The sequence below is a fragment of the Arvicanthis niloticus genome, chromosome 19 (assembly GCF_011762505.2).
Source record: "Arvicanthis niloticus isolate mArvNil1 chromosome 19, mArvNil1.pat.X, whole genome shotgun sequence".
NCBI classification, from domain to species: Eukaryota; Metazoa; Chordata; class Mammalia; order Rodentia; family Muridae; genus Arvicanthis; species Arvicanthis niloticus.
Genome location: NC_047676.1, coordinates 50,537,160 through 50,560,018, shown reverse-complemented (window position 1 = coordinate 50,560,018; position 22,859 = coordinate 50,537,160). Strand labels below are relative to the sequence as shown.

General features: G+C 41.3%; 1 protein-coding gene across 3 annotated transcripts in view; it reads right to left on the bottom strand.

The window, feature by feature from the left end:
- Nucleotides 1–22,859, bottom strand: part of LOC117723774 (microtubule-associated serine/threonine-protein kinase 4) — a 349,397-nt gene that overhangs the window by 244,957 nt on the left and 81,581 nt on the right. Inside the window, exon 3 of one of the 3 annotated variants that reach the window (XM_076916253.1) lies at nucleotides 19,777–19,812. The exons of the other annotated variants lie outside the window; for them this stretch is intronic. Within the exon in view, the coding sequence (XP_076772368.1) occupies nucleotides 19,777–19,812 (36 nt within the window). The remainder of the gene's footprint in view (nucleotides 1–19,776; nucleotides 19,813–22,859) is intronic. 3 annotated transcript variants of the gene reach the window in all.

Genomic DNA, 22,859 nt, shown 5'->3' with positions numbered 1-22,859 from the left:
TTCATCTATCTTCCTAAAATCCCACGCGTCAGCCATTGTTATGACTCCTTGTGTGGTAGAGGTGAGGACATGGGGCCTGAGATGCTATGTAACTAGTCTATTAGCACGTTACTAGCATGTGGATTTGAACCCAGGGTGGGCCAGATGGTCTCTAGTTGATTCCCTTCACCCTAAACATTCCAAATAAACACATTCTACTTCAAAACCAGAATAGCAGTCTGATAAGACAACAGGGGAGTTGAGGACAAACAGACTGAAATATGGATCATCTTCCTTTCAATGACTAGCTGTGAGACACAGAACAAAGTTTAGTGCCGCTCTCTGGCCTTGGTTTTTCACGTGAGCTCTGGCAGAGATAACGAAACCTAATCTCAGCATTAGAAGGAGGACCTGGAATCTGCAGAATGTAGAGCTAGAACCAGAGTAGTATTGGCTCCCAACCTGGCCAAGCTTGACTCAGGACCTCTGCAATGTAACAAAAGGCCTGAGTGAGGAGGACAGCTCAGGGGGGTTTGAGGGGATCGAAGGATGGGTAGGCCAGAAAAAGGCAAGAATACAGACTGGGAGGGTAGTAATGAAGTTACAGGATTACAATGTAATTGTTTTCCATCGGCTCCTTGGAAGATGGTAATCTGCCTCACGAAAGAGCCAGTAACAGTAACTTGTATGATACTGATGCCATGCAACAAAGCATCAAAATCTAATGACTAAAGACAGACTGAGAAGTGGGGCTGGCTGTGCTGTACAGCTGTGTGGCCCCTCTGCACATGAAATGATTGGAGAGGAGAATGACTGTAAATATTTTCTTGCAATCCTAGCAGTGCACACTCATTGGCACCTAGCCTGTGCCACGCACAACGCACAGCGATCACGACTCTCAGTGACTTCCGCCATTCCATTTCAGCAGAGAAAAGTCACAGATCAGCCAAGATGCAGACCTTGCCTGCAAAGGCAGCCTTACCGTTTGAGAATAGAGGGATATGATCCCGCAAATATGGAGCATCTTAGAAAGCTCTTTAGGAACAGAACGGAATCTCCACTGCCTAGAGAAGCTCCCACAGTTTACTCATCCCCGGGGGTTTCTGGACTCTCCAGTACGGCGCTCGGATCCCACCCTTGTTTTTAGCTTAGTTCACTTACAGCAGACGGCACAGGCCCAAGCAAGTCTGGTTTCACACCAGGAAACCAAAAAAACTGAATACAAATAAAAAAAATATATAGCTGTGATTCAAATAATTGTTTCAATAAAGAGCAAGAAGATAAATATCAATCAAGCCCAGGCTAACCTACTTAAAGTATAAATATTACACAGCCTATGCATAAGTCACATTATATCCAGTTAATCCATTAAAAGTAAATTTACACCTATGCAGGCCCTTTGTATATTCTGAACCATTTTTTTGTTTTTCCAAACCAGAGCCCGAGGGAAATTTTTAAAAGACTATGAATAGCACACACTTAGCAGTTCTCGTGGCCATTTCATTGGAAGTCTTTACAAATAGAAAGCACTCGATGACTACCCCTTAATTTCAGTCAGCCCCATAATCTCATTGCTGCAATCCCATATGTACTAATGGGCGAGCTGGTCAAGTGTGACTACCTCAATTGCCCCGAGCTAATGAGAAAAGACCAGAGGCCTAATACATCATGAAGACTGAACGGTATCATGGGGCACTGTACGGTCATCACCCATGGCTTTCCATCAGCGATGCTACCAGAGGAATGAACTTCACACTGAGGAGGAGAAAAATAGCAACTAAAATCAACAAGCAAACTGCGAGGCCTGCACCAAGCAGTCAGCAGTGTGCCCGGACTGTGACTGTTCCGGCAAAGTCGCATTAATACCGAAGACTACACTGGCATTGTTTTCAATTCTGCTCTCTTAAAAATTTTTTTGTTACACTTGTTTTAATTTATATTCATAGTACACAGTTAAACACAGAAGTTTATGCCTGTTCTTCTTTTTACGTAACACAGTAGTAAATTATTTACATCAGTGCTGCGGGGGTGCAATAGGGGGTGGGCATGAAGAAATCTTTCTTTTAGGGTTTTAAAAATTCATACATTACTCAAACTTGAGGAACAGCCTCTAAGTCTTAGGAGTTAGGCAGCAAATATGACTAGTCGCTGGTTTGGCAAGCATGGATCCAGGCTTCAGTAGCCACGTGCCATTATCAGTGTTCTATCTTTATAATGCTGAAATGCAAGAAACAAAGCAAGCAAGCAAAATAAATATATATATATAAAAAAAAAACACACCTCCAAAACAAAACAACAACAAAAAGCCTAAAAACAAAGACAAACAAGCAAGCAAAACAAAACCAAAAATCAAAGAAGGAAGAAGCCCTCATATCAGCCTAGATATTCTATAACTGATGAATGAATGCAGAAAAAGTTACACAGAAACAACTGTACTCATTTAGTCTTCAAGAATGAAATTATGCCAGTTTTAGGAAAATGGATAGGCCTGGGGACCACCAAGCTGAACAAAATAACCCGGACATAGAAAGACGAATGCTGCATTTTTATGTGGACTCTAGGGGTAACGCATGTAAGTACAGCATGAAACGAGAAGGGGGGGTCCTTTGGGATGAAAAAGGGCACCAGCAGGGAAGGTAAGAGGGGGCAGTGACTATGAGCAAAGAACATGAGAATGTGTGTGAGGCCGTCAAGCAAATCCACCTGTTGTACAATTAATAGATGCTAACTTTTGAGCGAGCATGAGCCAGAGGGTTGAACCCCAGAGGACTTAAAATCCGGGCAAAGAAAAAAAATCCACAAAAGGGGAATACGGTGATTCTTAACTGCCCGTAGCCAAGGACACTGTGAGATTTATGGGAAAGCCATAGAAGGACAAAGTATCTAAACCCTAGAATGTGTCCCAGCAAGTCCAAGGTAAACACCTAACCAATGAGAGAGTGGTGTGAAGTGGATTATTTTATGCAGCTCCTAAGTGGACGTGAGACGGTGACCTGCTGCATCAGGAAAGAAAACGTAAGCACATGCACATGACTCTAAACCTCAGGAGCGCAGTGAGCCAAACTAAACAAGCTCCTCCTCATCAAGATTTTTTTTTCTTTCTTTCTTTTTTTTTCTTTTTCAAGGCAGGGTCTCTCACATAGCCCACGCTGTCTTTGAAATCTCTCTATAGAAGAGACCAGCCCTGAACTTGCGATCGATCTTTCTGCTTCTACCTCCCAAATGTAAAGATTCCAGAGCTACAGCACAAATAGTTTATATGCGGCCCGGGATCATATATGGAGCTGCATATGGAGCTGCATAGGGAAACACTCTACCAACCAACTCACATCCCCGGCCACCAGTGAGAATTTTTATTTATGTGAAAAATTTCTATGCAATAGGGTCGAAAAAGTACAATACAGACTTTGATAGTTATGAGAGATATAAACTTTTAGTTTATTCCAATTAAAGAGACAAAGACAGAATCTGTGTGTTGCAGGATACAGCAATAAACGGTAAGATATATAAAATGCCAGTTATATCACATCTGAAAGGGCCAGAAAGGGCTTTCCAGGATCTATTGGCTACAAAATATGATTTGTGTTTAGAGGAGAATTAAAGCAAAGCAAAGCAAAGCAAAGCAAAGCAAAAACACTGCGGGAGATTAGACATAAAGTGTTCTGTGTTTACTGGTTAGAAGCAAGGAGCACTATTTTGAAACGCTCAACACATCGTTTTGTTGGGACTTACTTAAACCAAATGAAGACTATGAATAAATGAAAGGATTTAATTGCTAAATTTCATGGTTTGTCACAGAGAAAATAGCAAATTTCACTCTGCCCAAGATTAATAGAAAAGTCGAGGGGGTGGGGAGAAAACCTGTGCAAATTATTTACATAGCCTAAGTAGATATCAAAGATCGCAGACATGCTCTGCGAAACAGAACTAATCGCCAGCCTGTGACCCACGCATAGCTAATTACCAAGCCCAAGGTGGGGAAAAGCATCAGAGCAGCATGCAGACTGGCCTTCATTATTTCTATTGTAAACAAGAACCTTCCATGCAGAGCATTTACTGCAAGTGTAGTCCTGACACAAGCTCATTTCGATCCGCCTTTCTCTGCCTTGCCTTCTTGATGTTTATGAGATAACAGTGTTGCTCCCTGACAGTCGTGATCTGTGGGATTGACACCAGAGTTCTTGCCCCTTCGCTGGGACCAAATAAAATGCACCTGAAGTCTTTTACAGGAAAGAGACCTTATGAAATTACTCCCTTTATTAAGTAAATGAGGGGAGAAAACAGGACATTTCTTTCTAGGGTTGAACTCTCTACATGTTCCAGTTTTCCCAAAGCTGGCATCATAGAACCTGATGAAGCTTTTGGATCTTTCTGGTGAATGTGAAGAGCTTTTCTCTGTGCTGACTTCCCACATGCTCTTCCACAGAAGCCTTTCAAGCAATTCACCTTGCAGGCTGACAAATAGGCTTGTCTGTAAAAGGCCTGCCTTGGTTAAGATTTCGTAGACAGAGAAGAGACAGTCAATTGAAGGATACTCATGTTAAATATCTTAGACATGAGGGCATTAAAGATGTCATTGTACCTCCTCATTGTTCTTCTTGAAACAAAATGATGGAGGTGATCCCCGTTTTACAGTTTCCACAATTCCCTGCAGATAACATGGCTTCAGAGGCCCTACTACATTCTTTTAAAACTTCAGTGAGACTATCCAAAGGGATTACTGGGGTCAATGTTCCCATTTTGATTGCGACTTCAATGGGGAGAGCTCAGAGCCCTGTGCTTGGCTGTCTCTTCCACAGCATGTATAATAATCCCCTGGCTTCAGGGAGGCAGCTCCTTTTCAGTATCATCTGTAGAACAAGAGGGGCAGAGGCGATGAAGAACATAGGCAATAAAACCCAAATGATTTGGAGTATCTAGATTGCTGAAAAATTGGTAAAGGTAATTAGTAAATTAATATAAATATGAATAAAAATGAAATATAAATTATACAAATTAATAATAAATTAATAAACGAAACATTTATTAATGGCTGTACGGTGACTCCAGTCCCATTTTACCGACTACTGACAACTCTGATAGCTTTGTCAGTAACATGCTAAGCAGACTGAATCCGAGCTGGCTATGAACCTCATGCCATCAAGTGTACTCTCCACCAAGAAATACAGTACATAGGAAATATGGTACACTTCCAGCAAACCTTCAGAAAAATTTTTTCCTTGGCACAGATAATCTGAGTTCCTAGTAAGTACCAAGAAAATTTACTTACAATTGCCAAAGTTGACATTATGGGAGCAAAACTAGGGAGACAGGAATGGAGGCTAGGATATAAAGTCAAACAGTGAGGGATATTCTTTATAAAGAACACAGGTAAGTATGAATAGCACATATTAACTGCCACATCAGTAACCTAAGCAGGAGATACTGGGTAAGGGAATCACATAACCATGACTCTCCATGTCACTCTTAGGAACTGACTGCCTTGTTAAGAGATAAAATAATTTCTATGAAGCTCCATTCTCCCTAAATCTTGTCCTCGTGAAATTGTTCATCTCTGGGGAATAGCTGTGCATCCAAAGACACAGAAAAGCATGAATAATTCAAGATGAGTAGAGATGCTTTTGAGGAACCTTTATTTACCCTATGTGGCCCTGTGGAGAGCGTCCCCCTTCACAAAACAGAATATGACCTCAGTCCTGACAGAACAATTTTGTACTCCAGCATCTTTCTCACCACAGTTCCCCCCCCCCCGCCCCCCACATAACAGCTTCTTCTGGTTTCCTCTAGGGGTCCTATAGCCTCAGAGAACATCACTTTGGTGCTAAAAAGGAGCCCAGATGTAGCTACACAGTAGCAGTACTTTCCTACCTTAAATATTCTAAACACGCTTTTTAAAAAAAGATGCAAATGTTTATTTTCAGAGAAGGTTTTGTTCCTTGAAAAAATTGAAGTCTCCCAATTATTTCTCATTTATTTTTCTATTCATAGTCTCTTCTCTCTCTCTCTCTCTCTCTCTCTCTCTCTCTCTCTCTCTCTCTCTCTCTCCTTCTCCACCCCTGCCTCTTACACACACACACACACACACACACACACACACACACTTTATCAGCCTAAATGCAATGAACATACAATTTAATACAAGGACAAGTCTTTTTTGGAAAGCAAAATCCCCATGGGGTCAGCTGAATGGAGCTCATGACAACTGCGCTTCTTGGCTGATAACAGCCAGTGAGATTCTCCATCTTGTTCTCAGCTCTGTGAGCTAATGATAGAAAACAGTGGCACACTCTCCACAGTGCTATCCTCGCCAACAGGCTGCTGCTGTCACAACTCGATGTTTTCTGGCAGGAAGTGGCCATGCCAACACCATTTATGGTGATGGGAAACAGAGTTAGGATGCAAAACATGAGCAGCTAAGAAGGACACAGCCTCAGAGTGTTCTCCAACTTACACAAAAGATGCTTTGGGGAAGAGAGCCAAGGAGCACAGCAGCCCAGGCCTTTATCTGGTCCTAGGCAGAAGTTTTCTTCCCTTCTTTTTTCTTGGACCTCCTCTGTACACATCCTCTATGGTGTAGTGACTGGAGTCTATGTGGTAAGGATTTTTCCATGAGGTAGGTACAGTTACATAGAATAAACTGATCATCCTACTACTCAAGTTTTAAATAGACCATTGCTTTCTTATGTAAGAGAGATTCAGAAGCATCTAGGCAGTCCAGGGATATGTTGGCAGCTACCAAATCATCCCATTCAATAGACCTTCTTCACCTTTCAGTCAACTATTCTTAACAGCCCAGTCTACTTATCATGCTCACTTCCTGGGACTACCTGGCTGCTGGGGCTCAGCCAACAAAAATGTATTCCCTGACAGGAAGGAGAAAGAAAGAGAGGGAGGCAAGGAGGGAGGGAGGGAGGGAGGGAGGGAGGGAAGGAGGGAGGGAGGGAAGGAGGGAAGGAAGGAAGGAAGGAAGGAAGGAAGGAAGGAAGAAAGAAAGAAAGAAAGAAAGAAAGAAAGAAAGAAAGAAAGAAAGAAAGGGTGTCTCTGTTAGCTCGTTCTCCAGCCAAGGTTTCTGCTTGTCTCTCATGATCCAGAATACAGTACATATGTTCTGACTATAGGATAATTAATTATATAGCTGGGAATGGAGTCTAGAAGATATAGTCCCTTAGCTAAGTACATTAGTATATATAAAACTTTAGAGTTTATCACAAACACAGAAGGGAAGACAGAAGAACCTCAGTGTATTATTGGATGTATCTATCAACGAGCAGTCACTTCTACCTTGGGAACATTTGAAGCAGGAGAGTGTGTTGACTCATTTACCAAGGAGATATCACCTAAGATGATTGCATTCTAGTAGGAAAGTGTGTGCTTGCTTAGAGGGTACCTCTGTTGCTTTCCCGGTGTGCCCCAGCATGGGAGGAATGCTCAGACTCCTGTAACAGCAGCTCTGATTGTTTCCAAAGCTCTTCTAAGCAACATGTGTGGCTGTGCTCTCCAGGGGAAGCTCTAAGTTGAAGGCCCAGTACTCATTCTCCAAGCAGCATCATAAACACAGAGACTCCCAGGCATACCCGCAGCAGCACTGCACAGGCAATGTAGAACAAGTCATATTCATTCACCATCATCTAGGGTGGAATTGACTGGATTTCAATAGTTCCATCTTTTGCTCTAATGAGGTGTAGAGAAGGGCCCAGATAGAAGGAGAAAGAAATTGCATCACAGACCAACTCATGATGGTTGTTTTGTTACCTGGCAAATGCCTTTTCAACTCTCTTCTCCTCCGGTTGTTTGGTTTACCCATGTCATTCACAGCCTTTGCATTGGCTACTAGCAGGAGAGTGGAGCCCATCCCAAAGCATTTAGTAAGAAGAGTCAAGGACACCCTCTCTAATGGCAAGGAATAAGTCACACTGGGAACGCATGCTGGTTCCCTGCCTTCACTATTTAAACTGTGTTCCTTCAATGCTGGTAAATTTCTAACTCTCAAGCACTTTGCTTGAAGGCCTAACTTGAAAGCAGTCTTTGAAGATGGACTTAGAATGGAGTCATTAGGGTGACTCCAAATCAGTTTCACTGTGTCCTTATAAAAAAAAGACATAGACAAGGATGTACCATGAGTAAAGCTATGCAAAAGCAGACCCAAGAAGAGCCAGAGTCTGTGGGCAAACTACCAGGAACAAAGTTTTACATAATTCCCCTACAATTAATAGGTTTTGCAGCTGCAGTGATGGCTAGAGAGGTATGCAAGAGATTTTCTGGCCCATACTCAGAGGCAACTTCCTGAGTGATCCTGTAAGGATGTAATTTGAATGTAAGAATGTAATTTCAGGTCTCAGCTTGAACTTAAAATTAAGAGATCCTTACATTTGAGTTTCAGCTTACAGTCAAACATTAGCTGCCCCCAAGGCACATCCCAGGAGAAGCACATTCCAAAGACTCAAACAAACATTCCAGGAAGAAAGACCCAAGATAGCAGTTTATTAGAGAGATGAGCCCTTAACACAGTAAACCTGGGTAAACAGAAGCCACTTAAGCTGACCCTCTTTGTTGTAAAAGATAAGGTGCAAATTTGAGATACTTAGAAACCAGGCCTGGGAATGGAAATCAGGCCTGAGAACGACTATTTGAAATCCTTTATGGTTATTGTTTGAGAGGTAATTAAAGGTCCTTGTGAACTCTGTAAAAAAATGGTATAAAAGCTGCTTTTAGGTCCAACTTGGGGTTCCTCTTACCTGAGCATAGGGGAGCCCCAGTATACTGGTTATCATCTTATCATCAATAAACCTCATGTTATTGCAGTGAATCCTGTCCGTGAGTGTTTCTGGGGGAGTGCGTCCCCTGGTGTTGGATCTTTAAGTCCAACTATCCCATGAGTCCAGATGTCTACGTGTTAGAATGGAAGACAATACATTTCTATTGCTTAAGTCACCCGCTTTGCCCCTGTTCTAGAACCCTAGTAAATAACAGTGTATGGATGGACCAGAGGAGCATCTTCACTGTTCTCTCTGGGTCTAGCACAGAGTTTCCTTTTCTTTCAAGTGACCAAATCTTTACATATATCTTCCTTCCCATCCCTATCTCTTCTCAAGCTACTTCTTGGACTAAACCATTTTTGGCTACCATCACTTATATGCATAGGGCTGTGTCATATAGGGGTCAAGGGTGGGTCCAAGAAAATCCACTGATGGTCAGGCCAGTAGTAAGGGAAAGATATGAAGCTTTCTACCCCAGCAATGATCTTCCTCTCCTACAATCAAGATGCTTAGAAGCCAGATCTAAGTGTTACCTGTATTTTATAGCTTATACGTATGCTATCACACAGATACATAAATACCAACAGCTTATGTTGAAACAAACTACATGGATGCACAAAGAATTAAATACAAATGACTATGCATCAGCCATACAGTAACTGTTCACTTGGTTCAACCAGTTCAACTATGCTCATGCATTCTATGCAGCAATGACTCCTGAAGATGATTTTCTGTGTCTACAGCACCCATTCACTCCCCCTGCTCCTTGTCCTGCAAGCTGTAGCTTCCTGGCAGAGGCTGGAAGAGCTGGAAATGCAATCAATATTCTTTAATGAGCCCCATCAATGGACCTGGGAAACACCATTTCCTTGCATATCCATTCTTCTTCACTGTTTGCTTAATAGAAACCCTAAAAAAGAGAGTGGCATGATGAAGGCCTTTCTGTACATCAATAACCCAGCTTAACAATATGAATAGAGCTGAAAGCCCACCGTTCTCTCTCCTGGGATCCCTTCTCTTACTCCAGAAATAAATGCTAACATGAATTTGGTGCACGCTGTATCCAAGTATGCTTTTATACTTTCCCTAGAAAACCAATCCACCTCAAATGATGGTGGTTGGAGGCCCCAGTCTCTGCAGCTACTTCTCCATTCCCCCCCCCCCATCCTGCTTCTTTCTCTTATCTAGAAAACCAGATCAGATCAGATCAGATCAACTAATGGCTATTTTCAGCTATGTGACCCTCAGCCCCAATAAAGTGGTGAGGCAGGAAGGTCAAGCCTGATAAACAGGAAATACACTTTGAATAGCATATAATTCTACACTATTCAATTCATACCTATGTTTCCTAGGTGGAGAATGTGGAGCAACAACCTCAGTATGGGTGAACTGAATGTAAGATAGCAATGAAATTAAATCAGCCTCTTTTATATGGAGGCCAGGAAGGACTATGGATAATGAACCCATCATTATTTTTCTAAACTTTTATAGATTGATTTATTTACTATGTAAGAGATAGAGATAAAGATAGAGAGAGAAGGGGAGAGGGTGAGGGGAAGGGAGAGGGGAGGGGGAGGGGAGGGGGAGAGAGAGGGAGAGGAGGAGAGAGGGGGAGAGAGAGAGGGAGAGAGGAAAAGAGGGAGAGAGGGAGAGAGGGAGAGAGGGAGAGAGGGAGAGGGAGAAAGGGGAAGGGAGAGAGGGAGGGGAGGGGGAGAAAGGGGGAGACAGAGGGGGAGACGGAGACGGAGGAGACGGAGGAGACGGAGGAGATGGAGACAGAGAGATGGAGACAGAGAGACAGAGATGGGGACGGAGATGGAGATAGAGAGAATGCATGCTGAAGTCAGAGAGCAATTTGCTGTAGTTCTCTCCTTCCATCACACAGGGTTAGGGTACCAATCTTAACTCATCAGGCTTGCCAGCAAGCACCTTTGCACACTGAAACATCTCACTGGACCCCTTCCTATACTTTTTCATTTAAACACTTCTATTTTATATAAATGGGTATTTTGCCTGTATATATGCCCATCTATGCACCTTGTACATAATCAGTACATACAAAGGGCGGAAGAAGACACAGCAGCTCCTAGAATTGGGGTTAAAAACAGTTGGAAATTGTCATGTAGATGCTGGGAATTTAACACAGCTCCTCTTGAAAAGCAGCCAGTGCTCTTAACCCTAAGCTGTCACTCCAGCCCTCACTTTAAAAAAAATTTTAAAAGAAAATCCATAACCCTAAGCTGTCACTGCAGCCCTTACTTTAAAATCTATCTTTCTTTTCTTTCTTTGTTTCTTTCTTTGTTTCTTTCTTTGTTTGTTTCTTTGTTTCTTTGTTTCTTTGTTTCTTTCTTTCTTTCTTCCTTTCTTCCTTCCTTCCTTCCTTCCTTCCTTCCTTCCTTCCTTCCTTCTTTCTTTTTAAAGAAAATCCGTCAATCTTCTTTGTTCCCAGAGAAGATTTGAGATTAAACAATAAACTATCCCTGGAAGTGCATTAAGTGGAAGAATCAAAGTCCACCATTGCGTCTAGAGCATACACATTGTCCATAAAGTTAGAATGAGTATGCAGGAATTCCAGTTATTAATCAGTCAAGTAATGGATGGGTTTTACCATGAAATTCCCAAAAGGTAAATATGACTTCAACTCATATAAACAGTATTCTAGAGGTATCTGCAGGACACCTGTTAGTTGCTAGGCACCATTATAGGTATAAGGACAATTGCAAAGACACTGCTCCCGGGGAAGGCTCCACACTGGAAGGACAGTATATACACTCTGACGTGAATGATATAAACTGAGCAAGTCTGAGGCTCATCCCATGGTCAATACATCACACTATAAATCATGATTTGGCCAAGAATGGTTGCTGTGCTGCTCTTGGAAGCTCTCACAGAATTAGTGTTGCACGCAGGGGCTAGAGCTAGGCTCCCTACACATTTTTAGGGTACCCTCATCTTCATATGGGTACTCTAACAATTGGAAAAAGGGATGTCCATGACTCTTGCCTGCCTTTGGATCTCCTTCCCCTAGTTGGGCTGCCTTGTCTGGCCTCAGTGGAAGAGAATGCACTTAGTTCTGCTAAGACTTGATGTGCTATGGGGTATGCCATATATGCCATGTGGGGCTTCCCTTTCTCTGAGGACAAGGGGTGAGACTAATGGGGGAGGACCTTGTGAGGGTGGAACTGGAGGGAGAGGAGGGGGGGGCTCAGTTTGAGATGTAAAGTGAATGAATGAATGAATGAATGAATAAATAAATACTATCTCATTTCCTAAATTTAGGACTATTAACCTTAGAAGAACCCAAAGGAAGCATTACTTAATGCACCAGAACACAGTAATGAAAGCTACACCTCTGCTTTAATTAATTCTTATTAATTTATTATTTTATATGTATGAGCTTGCCTAGATAGATAGCAATGTACCATGGGCATGCCTGGTGCCCACAGAGGCTAAATGTCACAGACAGTTGTGCACAGAGCAGCCAGGGCTTTTAGCCACTGAGCCTTCCCTCCAGCCCCACATGTCTGCTTTTAAAACTTTCTTTACCCCCAAATGATAAGGTACGGCATTCTAAATGCATTTCTGCCTGCCTGCCTTTATTTTCTAGGTTCTCTATACTAATCACCTGTAAGATTGACAAAAAATTTATTTAAATTAATTTTAATTTTAAAATTTCTATAAAGAACAATTAGCCCCCATTGAAACAGTTATCTATGCTCTGTTTTCACTCAAAAGACATGCCATGATAACTATTATATAACATATCCACTCACTCTCCAAAATTGATCTTAGAAATGCTTCCAGGTTGAAATTGCTTTCCTCTTTGAAAGGATCAGAAGAGTTCAAAGAGGTCAAATCATACAAACTCTTCTGAAATTACCTATTTCAATGAACTAGCCAGGTGCCGGGCCCTCCGCTACCTCTGCTGTGTCTGCTCATCTGCCTTACATCAGATGAGTCAGGGCTAGAGGCAGCCACAGAGAGACAGCAGAAGGACCAGGTGGCTCGGTTTTAAAACCCCTGTCACATACTGTTCATTGCAGGATTAAAGGGCTTCTTGGTGATAGAAAAACAGCTAGCTCTTTTCTGATAGGCTTTTGCTTCCTTTGGCTGCTGGTGGGTTGGAGAGCCAAAGAGTAATTCCTCTGACTCTAAGGCCAACTTTTACCAGCCCCCACTAAGCCACAACTGTGTCCCCAGGTATGCAGGCCAGTGGGCAAGGTCACACACCCCAACAATGATTTCCACAGCAGCCACAAATGTGTAAGAGTATCTGAGCCCAGCCCACCATCATTCACACCACACAGGGATGCACAAGCATCGGGTACCATTAGAGGTAACACATGGAACCTTTGGGCTTTCAGGATGATGTAGATTCAGCACCTCAATTAGAAGCTTATGGAGTAATAGCTTGATGCAAGTTCCTACTTGAGAAAGAACCCACAGCTCACCGAAGCACTACCTCCTTGGCCATTCTTTTCCTCTAGAAACGACCCCCCCCCACACACACACCCAATGAATGCTACAGAGTGTTTGTTAGCCTGCATTTCCAAGGCTCTTGCTGCCAGTACCTGGCCCTATTGTCTTTGGTTGACCCCTGAAGAGGCAAAAGTGAGATTCCCTAACATTAATGCACCCCAAGAGAACAATTCTTTGTGCCAGGCTCATGTTGAGTATGGAAGCCTTCAATTGCCTGGCATTTCTTTTAATCAGTGGTCCTGCTCTTGGGATCATTTTCCAAAGCCATCTGGCTTTGCAGACATCAATGCAAGGACCATGAAAACCTCATTTTTTTTTTTTTTTTTACTGTGGCCCTCAATGGGGAGCAATGCACTTCAAAGTGTGCTACGCTCCCATGGTTCTGGTACCCAGAATAGCTTGCTCAAACTCTCATTGTTCAGGTTTCCGGGAGACCTGGCCATGCAGGAGATAAAAGGATACTTCTGAAAACTCCTTGTGAAAGAAAATATTTGTTCACTCAGAGTGTCCCCACAAATGTGATCTTACACTCCACAGCTGGAAGCCCAAGAAGATGAAAATGTGGAGGCCTTTACAGATGTGGTGAGAACCTGGTCAAATAAATGGGAGGTTGGGGATATGTGGCATCCTAAATTGGACGATGCTGAGGTACCCTCCCTTCCAGTGAATATCCTACTCATTCTTATACATTTTCCCATACTTCAGGATGGTATTATAGAGAAATGCTTTGACTTTTTTTTATTTTTGTTCACCACTGAATACAACTGCAATTATATTTAAAATATCTTTACTTTCTATCTCTTTGACACATTCACTTTTGAAGTCTTCTATTCATACATTTCAATAGCCCTATCTCTTCTTGGCGACAGCATATTGGCCTTTAACAAACGGAATACTGAGATGGGAGCTCTCTCTTGCTATTTTTTTCCCCTGCAAGTAGTTCTTTTAGTCATTAGAATCTGAATGCTAGCAGAAATGACAGGAGAAAACAGAGGAGACTGACATTTAAACATTCACACGGATAAAGATATTGTGATGATTAATAGCGAGAGATCAAATTTGAAGTGTCATTTAAAAACTTGGTCCTTTGACATGGCTGAACCTAAATGCTAAATGCAGCTGGAGACACATGTCACCAGCTCACAGTGGGTTTCCCAAATGATGGAGGCAGCTATTCTGCCTTAAGGCACAGAGAATAAGGGTCACCAACTACTGACCCAGTGGCTTCATCCAAATAAATGGAACAGTCTGGACTCATTTCTGAGTGGCCAGAAGACCTGCCAGCAGGCAAGACAAGCATTCAGATGACAATTACAGCTGATTTACAGTTTCCTCCATTGAGCCAAGAGACAGGGGAGGTCCCTGCTCTTGAAAGAACTGATCTCTCTGGGGAAATGCCACTGAACTCCAGCTCAACACAGCTGTTTAAAATGTAGGCAATATGGAAGTCAACACTGTTGCGTCAATAATTTTGACCTCCTGTGTATAGGAGGCTTAGCATTTTCTTGTAGTGGACTAAGACGAAATAAAATAGGAGGATGGTGACATTTCATTTCAAAGCAATTTAAGATAGTGCCAAACACATGAATGCAATAGTTAACAAAGGAAGCATTGTATGACAAGAACATGGCAATTGGATTTGATTAAAACCATGTTAAGTGAAGTCACAGTTACAGGCAACCAGTGCAAATTCTACCCTGGTAACTAATGTATGTAAGCTGTGTCTCTTAGTTTTGTTTTGTTTTGCTTATTTTATTTTATTTCTTTTCACTCTATTTTATTTGCTTTTGAAAGTACAATGCCACATGGGTTATTTCCATTCAACTACATCTAGGCTAAGAATGCTTATGAATGGAGGCGGAAAAGACGGCTCAGTGGTTAGGAGCACTAGCTCCTCTTACAGATCCCTAGGGTTCAATAGCCAGCACCCACAGCACTGGCGGCAGACTGTATTTTCATTTCTAATGGGTCCACCTCCTTATTCTGTCCTTTGTAGACATGGCACACATATGGTACACAGGCACACATGCAAGCAAATCACCTGTGCACATAAATAAAAAGATTTAAAAATGCCCATGCATGAAGTAGTTCTGCTTTCTCTTCAGTTCAGAAAGATTCCCTTGGCCTTACGATATTGCTTTGAACACAACACGTAAAAGGCTTTGGAGAGACAGTTTCATCTTCTGGTCTGCAACCATCTCATTTGCTTAGTATCTGTATGCTAAACTCTGAGGCTATAAAAGAGAACCTTAGCTGATTTGTCTGAATCGACATACAGGGCTGGAGACATAGCTCAATTGGTAGAGTACTTGCCTAGTGCACACAAAGCCTGTGTGTGATGGTGAGGCATGGGGGCTGATGTCTGTAATCCTGGCACTCAGATGGAGGAGGAGGCAAGGGATTCCAAAGCTCAAGGTCATGCTCAGTTACATAACAGCAAGTCTGAGGTCAGTCTGGACTATAACATATAACTATAACCTTGCCAGAAGTAAAGTTAAGGAAGTAAGGACCAGAAAGATGGTCCAGCAGATAAATGTGCTTGCTGATGAAGCCTGGCAACCTCAGGCCAATCTGAGAACCCACTAAAGGTGGACAGAGAGAACAGACTCCACTAAGATTACTCAGATTTACACACACACAATGGCATTTGCATGCTTGCATACACACACACACACACACACATGTGCACACAGATAAAAACATTTTTTAAAGATTTATTTATTATGTATATGAGTACACTGTTGCCCTCTTCAGACACACAATAAGAGGGCACTGGATCTCATTACAGATAGTTGACAGCCACCACGTGGTTGCCGGGAATTGAACTCAGGACCTCTGGAAGAACAGTCAGTGATCTTAACCTCTGAGCTATTTCTCCAGCCCATAAGTAAAAACAAGTGAAGTCAAGTAAAATAAGTTGATCAGTGTGCATGATCCTTTGTACTCACTGCTACAGTTTAAGATCACTAATAATTTTCCTAATTCTCATTGGCATTATGTCCTTTCATCACTCAGCTGTGTACATGTTTCCAATCATTTCATACGCAGCCATCATTAAGTGACTTGTGACACCTTGTGCCACTGCAACAAGTGCAGTTTTGTGCCTTTAGAAATTAAGTAAGCCTTAGCTGCAGCAATGCCTGGGCCTCCTACAGCCGGGCCAAGCCCAGGTCACAGGTGATTTTCCAGGTTTATTTGTTTAAAAAAGATGTTCCCTGCCCTAGTTTAAATGTTCCTGTCTCTCAGAGACTGGGTACCCCTGGGACAAACTGAAGACTTAAATACTTACATTGTCAGGAAGGAAACTCGTCTTCATTGTAGTTAATCTTAGGATGTGTCCTTCATTGTTGTTTTAAAACTAAGATTTTCAATTTCTGAGATTCTGTCTACATCCTAAACAGGATTTTACTTTAAGACAATAATGTAGATTTTCTGCAGACACACATATAATTACATCTGACATGCACTCTAATTATCTCTTTCATATCTATCATCTCTGTCAGTTGGGATGCTGATTGTTACCTGAGAGTGGAGGAGAATAGTTTACACAGAACATGGTGAATCTTTAATTTAGCACTGTTTGTATCAGTTGTCAGTCTTTGCATATTTCATGGCTGACTCTTGGCTTTTGAGAGGCTCATTTTGCTTTTCTGTCTTATAAATACCATTTCCTCGATGCTGGTTATGATTTCGCTACTACCCAGAAGAAAATCTTATTCATTTTGGTCCATCTGTCCTTTAAATCTCAATTGCCACACATCACTGAAAGCATTCTTGCTCTTTAGCAAAAACAAACTGAAACAAACAACAAAACAAAACAACAGAAACAAAGCAACAAAAACAAAACTGTTCTGAAAACAGCATTCTGCCCAACTCAACCATGACATCCGGTTACATTAGAAAAAGAAGCCCCGTGCTCCTCTGCTCACTGCTAACTGATGGAGAATAAAACTATAGGGGTAAGTATGGAGAAAACAAACTGCCATCTGGATGGTTCCAAAGAAGTCATGGAAAGAAAGAAATAGCCTAATTGCCTTCTTTAGAATAAATGGTTTCTTTTTATCAAAGATCATAGAGAAGGTTCAACTTTTACCATCCATGGATCTTCCTTTGAATAACTTAACACCCATCTCTTTTCTAAATTACCATCTGTATTACTTAAACATACATGCAGAAGTGCCTTCCCAATCCATTGCCTAAAATGAAACTACCATTAAAATTAACTCAGACTTGGATTGTATCTATTGTACAACCCGATGCTTACAATGATGAAATAATTAAAATTACTTCATCATTTTAATAATGGCTATGACAAATTAAATGATATTTTCTATTTAATCAAGTTAACACAGATAGAACCTACCTGGGTATGTTCCTCTCCTTTCATAAAAACAGTACAGACTTTATCCTTATTTGCATATGCATTAAAGTGTGAGCTAATATTACCATTATTTTAATAACAGGTAAATTGTTTTTGTATTTTCCCCCTTAGATATGGTCTCCCTCTGTAGTTCTAGAGGGCCTGGAACTCTGTGAAGATGAGGCTGCCATCATACTGATAGAGATTCACCTTCCTCTGCCTCTCTGCCTCTGCCTCCCCCCCCCCCCCCCCGGGATTTAAAGGTGTACGCCACCATACTTAGAAATAACAGGTAATTTTAATATCTAACTCTAGCATTTAAAATGCTTTTAAGACTTTAAAAATGTTTTCATGTGCGTATGTATGTATACACATGTACGTGGGTTCCCAAAGATGTCAGAGGAAAGCATTGATCTTTTGAAGCTGCAGTTACAGGCATCTGTGACCAACTGACTTGGGTGCTGGGACCTGAATATAGCCTTCAGCTCGAAGCAGCAAATACTCTTAACTATTGAGCCACTTTTTATGCTCCTCAAATTCTTTTTAAAAGCAAAAAGTATTTATTACCTTAACACAGTGCTAACAAAAGTTTTCAAAATGCAATTAAGAATGTCAGTGAATGCATTAAGCCAATATCATGGAACTATAAAAGTCAAAAACTGTCTTAACTAACTCAAATATTTAGACAATCTTCCCCAAAACTTCTAGTATGAGAGTTTACAGAATCCATGAAATGTTCCATGTGGAGCTTTAAAAAACCCATATGATAAAATATTCTAAGAAAACTGGATTTTTAGGCACTTCAGAGGTTGCTCATTACCCTCAGCACCGAGTCTACAATCTGCAGGTAGGTGAAGTACAAACAGTGGTTTGTATAAAATGCCAATCATTTATAAACTGTAGGCACTAAAAGCTTTAAACACATGAGTTTTAATGCAATAATCTAATTCTCTGATGGATTAAAATGTCCTGTCTCCCTACTTTTTGCAACTTGGGGGGATTGAGAATGTATTATGAAAAAAACAAAATCACATTAAAGAATCAGAAAGGACACAAGAAATAACTTGCAGTTTATTGGAAGATATTATTCCATTTAACATCAAGTAAAATAAGTCCCTATAGTGAGAAGTATTATTTTTGATGCTATCCACTGTGTTTTAATACCTTTCAGATTTAGAACATTTATAAGTTGGGCATGGGGACACACACCTTTAATCCTAGCACTCTTGGATCTCTGTGAGTTTAAAGCCAACCTGGTCTACATAGTAAGCTCTAGGCTAGTCAGAACTACAGAGTGAGAACCTGTCCCAAAAAAATAAGTAGGTAGGTAAATAAATAAAAAAATTAAAAATAAAGAAAAGAAATAAAAGCTCAAACATTTATGATACAATTTCTCCCCAATTTTAAATTGTAACTTAACCAGAATAGAAAATTCAAAACAGTTGTAATGCATATGAATATGAGAGTAGTTAAAGATAACTTACCATATATTACCAGTCCCTTGAGATCCACAGAACACAGTGGTATTGGTACAGACAGAGAGGAAACAGAAAAGGCAGACCAGAGGTAGGTCCAAACACAATTCCTCCTTGTGACAAGTGAAACATGTCAGCCCCATGAAAAGTCAACTAGAACTTAGGTCATGGGTCATGAGAAACAAAAAGAACAAATCCTACCTCCTATCACATGCAACATTGAAAATTAGAGTAAGATTTGAACTTTTTAAACGAAGTAAAAATATTTAAGACAATTTCTTATGATCATGAGGTAAGCACACCAGGCTGAGCTGAACAGAAATCTCAGAAGTCAAAAAGGGAAAGAGATATTTGATTAAATAATTAACAATTTTCATTTGACAAAAGACATTATACATGGGGGGGGGCACAGAGGCACAGAGATGCTTTCACACATGTAACAAACTTTAACACCTTTAAAAACGGAGCTCCTAGACTCTGAGGATGGAAAGATGGGCTATGGAAATGAGATGAAGACAAAAGCAACTCAAGCAGACATCGGACACACGAGAGCATACTCAGCATTAGTGGCAGAAGAGAAAATGAAAAATCAATCATCAGAGACAGGGAGGCTGGCAGGAATTCAGGAGGGGCATCCAATGTTGGAGAGAAGGCAGGAAATGGGAGGTGGCTTGCTATTCCTTTGAGTAATCTAGCAATATCTATTAAAATTAAAAAACACACATACCGTTTGACCAAGCAATTCCACTTCTGGGAATCTACCCTATAGGGAAAAAAGGACCAGTATGTAAGTGTGTTAAGTACACAGATGTTCACTGAAGCATTGCTGCTGTGCGCTAGGGCTGGCAAAGGCAGTACTGAATATAATATGAATGTCCATCAATAGAGAAACGAAACGGCCAAACGTCTATCATGCGTAATAGTATATAGTCATTCAAATGAATGGGAGAGAGTTGTCTCGATCAAGTTGAAAGACTGATAGGGTGAGAAACATGGACAGGAGAGTAAATGCCTGGCTAAGGCGGGTAGCAGGGCATGTGAGCACACTTTCCTGGGTTTAAAGTGAGGAACAGAAGCACACAGGGCAACCTGACATGAGCCACATGAGTGACAAATGGAGACAGGGTTTGGTTTGGCAGGGGAGTTGAGGGGTGTTTGCTGGTTAGCATGAGCACAGTTACAACATAGCAGTCTACATTAGAAGTATTCCCCGGGCATTTGTGTTTGGTAAACTGTCACTGAAGGAACCAATGATTCCTTGTTGGCTCACTCTCATCTCACTTGGATTAATTCTTGCCAAAGTCTACCTTTTCCTTGTCTCCTCTATGTATGCTCGTTCCATAGTTCCACTGTATTCCATTTCCAGGAACTTCTAGCCCATTTCTAAACTACCTACCTCTCTACGGGAAACAATTCCAAGTCACACTACACAGTGACAAATCTTCGGGTAGCTATGGTTTTTCAAAATTTAAAAAATAAGAAGTGAATGTAATTACCTAATAATTCTAAGATTTAAAAGAAACATATATCCAAGACAAGACCTAAACTGCATTCTAGAAGCATTGGCTTTCTGGGTTTGCTCATGTGGATGAAAGAGTACAAACATGTACACAGACACACGTAGGGGCACAATCGTACACACACACGTCAGGAACAAACATGTACACACATGTATGTGGAAGCCAGAGGCAATGTTGGGTGCCTTCTCCAATTGTTTCCCATCTTTATTTTTGGGAAAAGCTCTCTCACTGAATCTTGTGTTCACTGATTGGCTAGACTGACTGACAACTGAACCCCTAGGGATTCTCTTGTCTTCCTCTCAACACAACTGGGATTATGGCCACTCTGCCTTCTACATGGATGCTAGGCATTTGAACTCAGGCCCTCATGCCTGGGTTGTCAGCACTTTACAGACTTGAGACATCCTTCTAGCTCAGTAAACTTAATTTTAATATCTTTGTTTTCATCAGACAGATGATGCCCCCAAGTTCTTTAATTTCAATGTGACACTAAAGAACTGTGAATGGAAAAATCTACTCTCTTTTATATTTCCACTCACACTAGTCTAATGGCAAGAGCCTGACATATTCATGGTAGTGTTCAGGATTTAATGTGGACTAATCAAAAGGGAACTATCATGACAGGTAAGTCAAAGTCATCCCCTAGGCGCAAATGAACAAGGAGAAAAGTATCCCAAGAACCGTTAGACTGCTGGGATAAGAACCCAGGCATCTACAACCAATACTGACCCCTGGCTATAGCTGGTGTGAAGCCTAGGCTTTCCAGTCATCTGAGCCAGTCAGCTTGCTTTATGTCATTGAGACACTTTGGGTTAGGTTTCCTATTAGTTGCAATCAAAAGCTGACCAATCAATAAAATTCTCAATGGATACTATCATGTCCGTGCAGAACTGTTTTCTGGAAGGAACTAACTCAAATGTCCCAAATTTCTATTATTTATTCAAGGTACCTGCATGTTCAATTTTCTTTGTTTAGTAACATTTGGGAGAATTTTCTGAAAAAAATCCTTAACGGAAATCCTCCGGCTAACACTTGGTCACCCAGGGTAAGTTCCTAGCGACAATTCAAGAGCGATTCACCTAGAGGCATCAGACCCATGAAATGTCAGAGCAGCCCACATGTTTCACTACCATTCCACTTCATCCCTGTCCACCTCCAATGGTAGAGCAACCAAAGATATCTCCAGACATCATCAAATGTCTCCAGGGTGTCCTGTAGCACAACTTTTCTGGGTCTCTTCTAGGGTAGTGATCTCTGTCTGGCCAATCTTCCTCTCTCACCATCCCTTGGCATGGAGGCTGAACTTTCTTGCTGTCCTTTCTGGAGAAAAAAAATGGCTGCTTCCTTCTGATTGTAGATTCTAATCATTGTTCAAGCTGTTCCAAGAACTGCTCTCCAAGGTACTCCCCTTGGACTTCTCTGAAAGTGATTTTCTGATAAAGTATGTACTCATGTCTGTCACTGACTCCCTAGCTGAGGCCCTAAATCCTGGGACATGGGTTTCATCCATACCATGTGAAGGCAGTTCCATCCCCACTTCTCCATGACAACATGTCATTCTTTCTAATCTATACCTAGGACTAAACTTACTACAGACCCATCCCTGATCCTCAAATTTACCTATAGTCTCCATAAAATTTCAGGAAGAACAAAACAAAACAAAAACAAGACAACACCTCTTGGGTTTTCTTGTAGAAGTGGACAAACTTCCTCTAAAGTTTAAGAACCCCAAGCAGCTAAAACCAACTTGGAAATGCATAAAGTTGAAGGATGAGCAAAAATATCAACAAGATTCACTATCAAGCCATGATCAAGGCAACGTGGCACTGACATAAGGACAAACAGATCAATGAAACAAAGCAGAAAGCCTGTCAACAGACACTCACATGCAGGGACAATGGCGCTTTCACAAAAATACACAGAATGCCAATGGACAAAGGACAGTCTGTTCAACAAATGGCACCACAAGTGTTAGATGTTTGTATGGAAAAACAGGAACTTTCATTCACATCTCACTGGACGTGTACAAATCAACTCAAAATTAAGCATAGATCTAAACATATAAAAGTTCTGGAAAACAGAGAGAGAGATGTTTGTCACCTTGGGTTATGAAGACTTCTTAGACTCAACACCAAAGCATTGAAAAACAAACTAACAGGCCATCAGAACTCAAAGTTACTCTTCTGATTATAAAGAGAATGAAAACTACAGGCTGGGAGACTACATTTACAGATTCTCGTACCCAAAATGCTTGCAACTTGAGATGTTTCAGATTGCTGAATATTTTAGG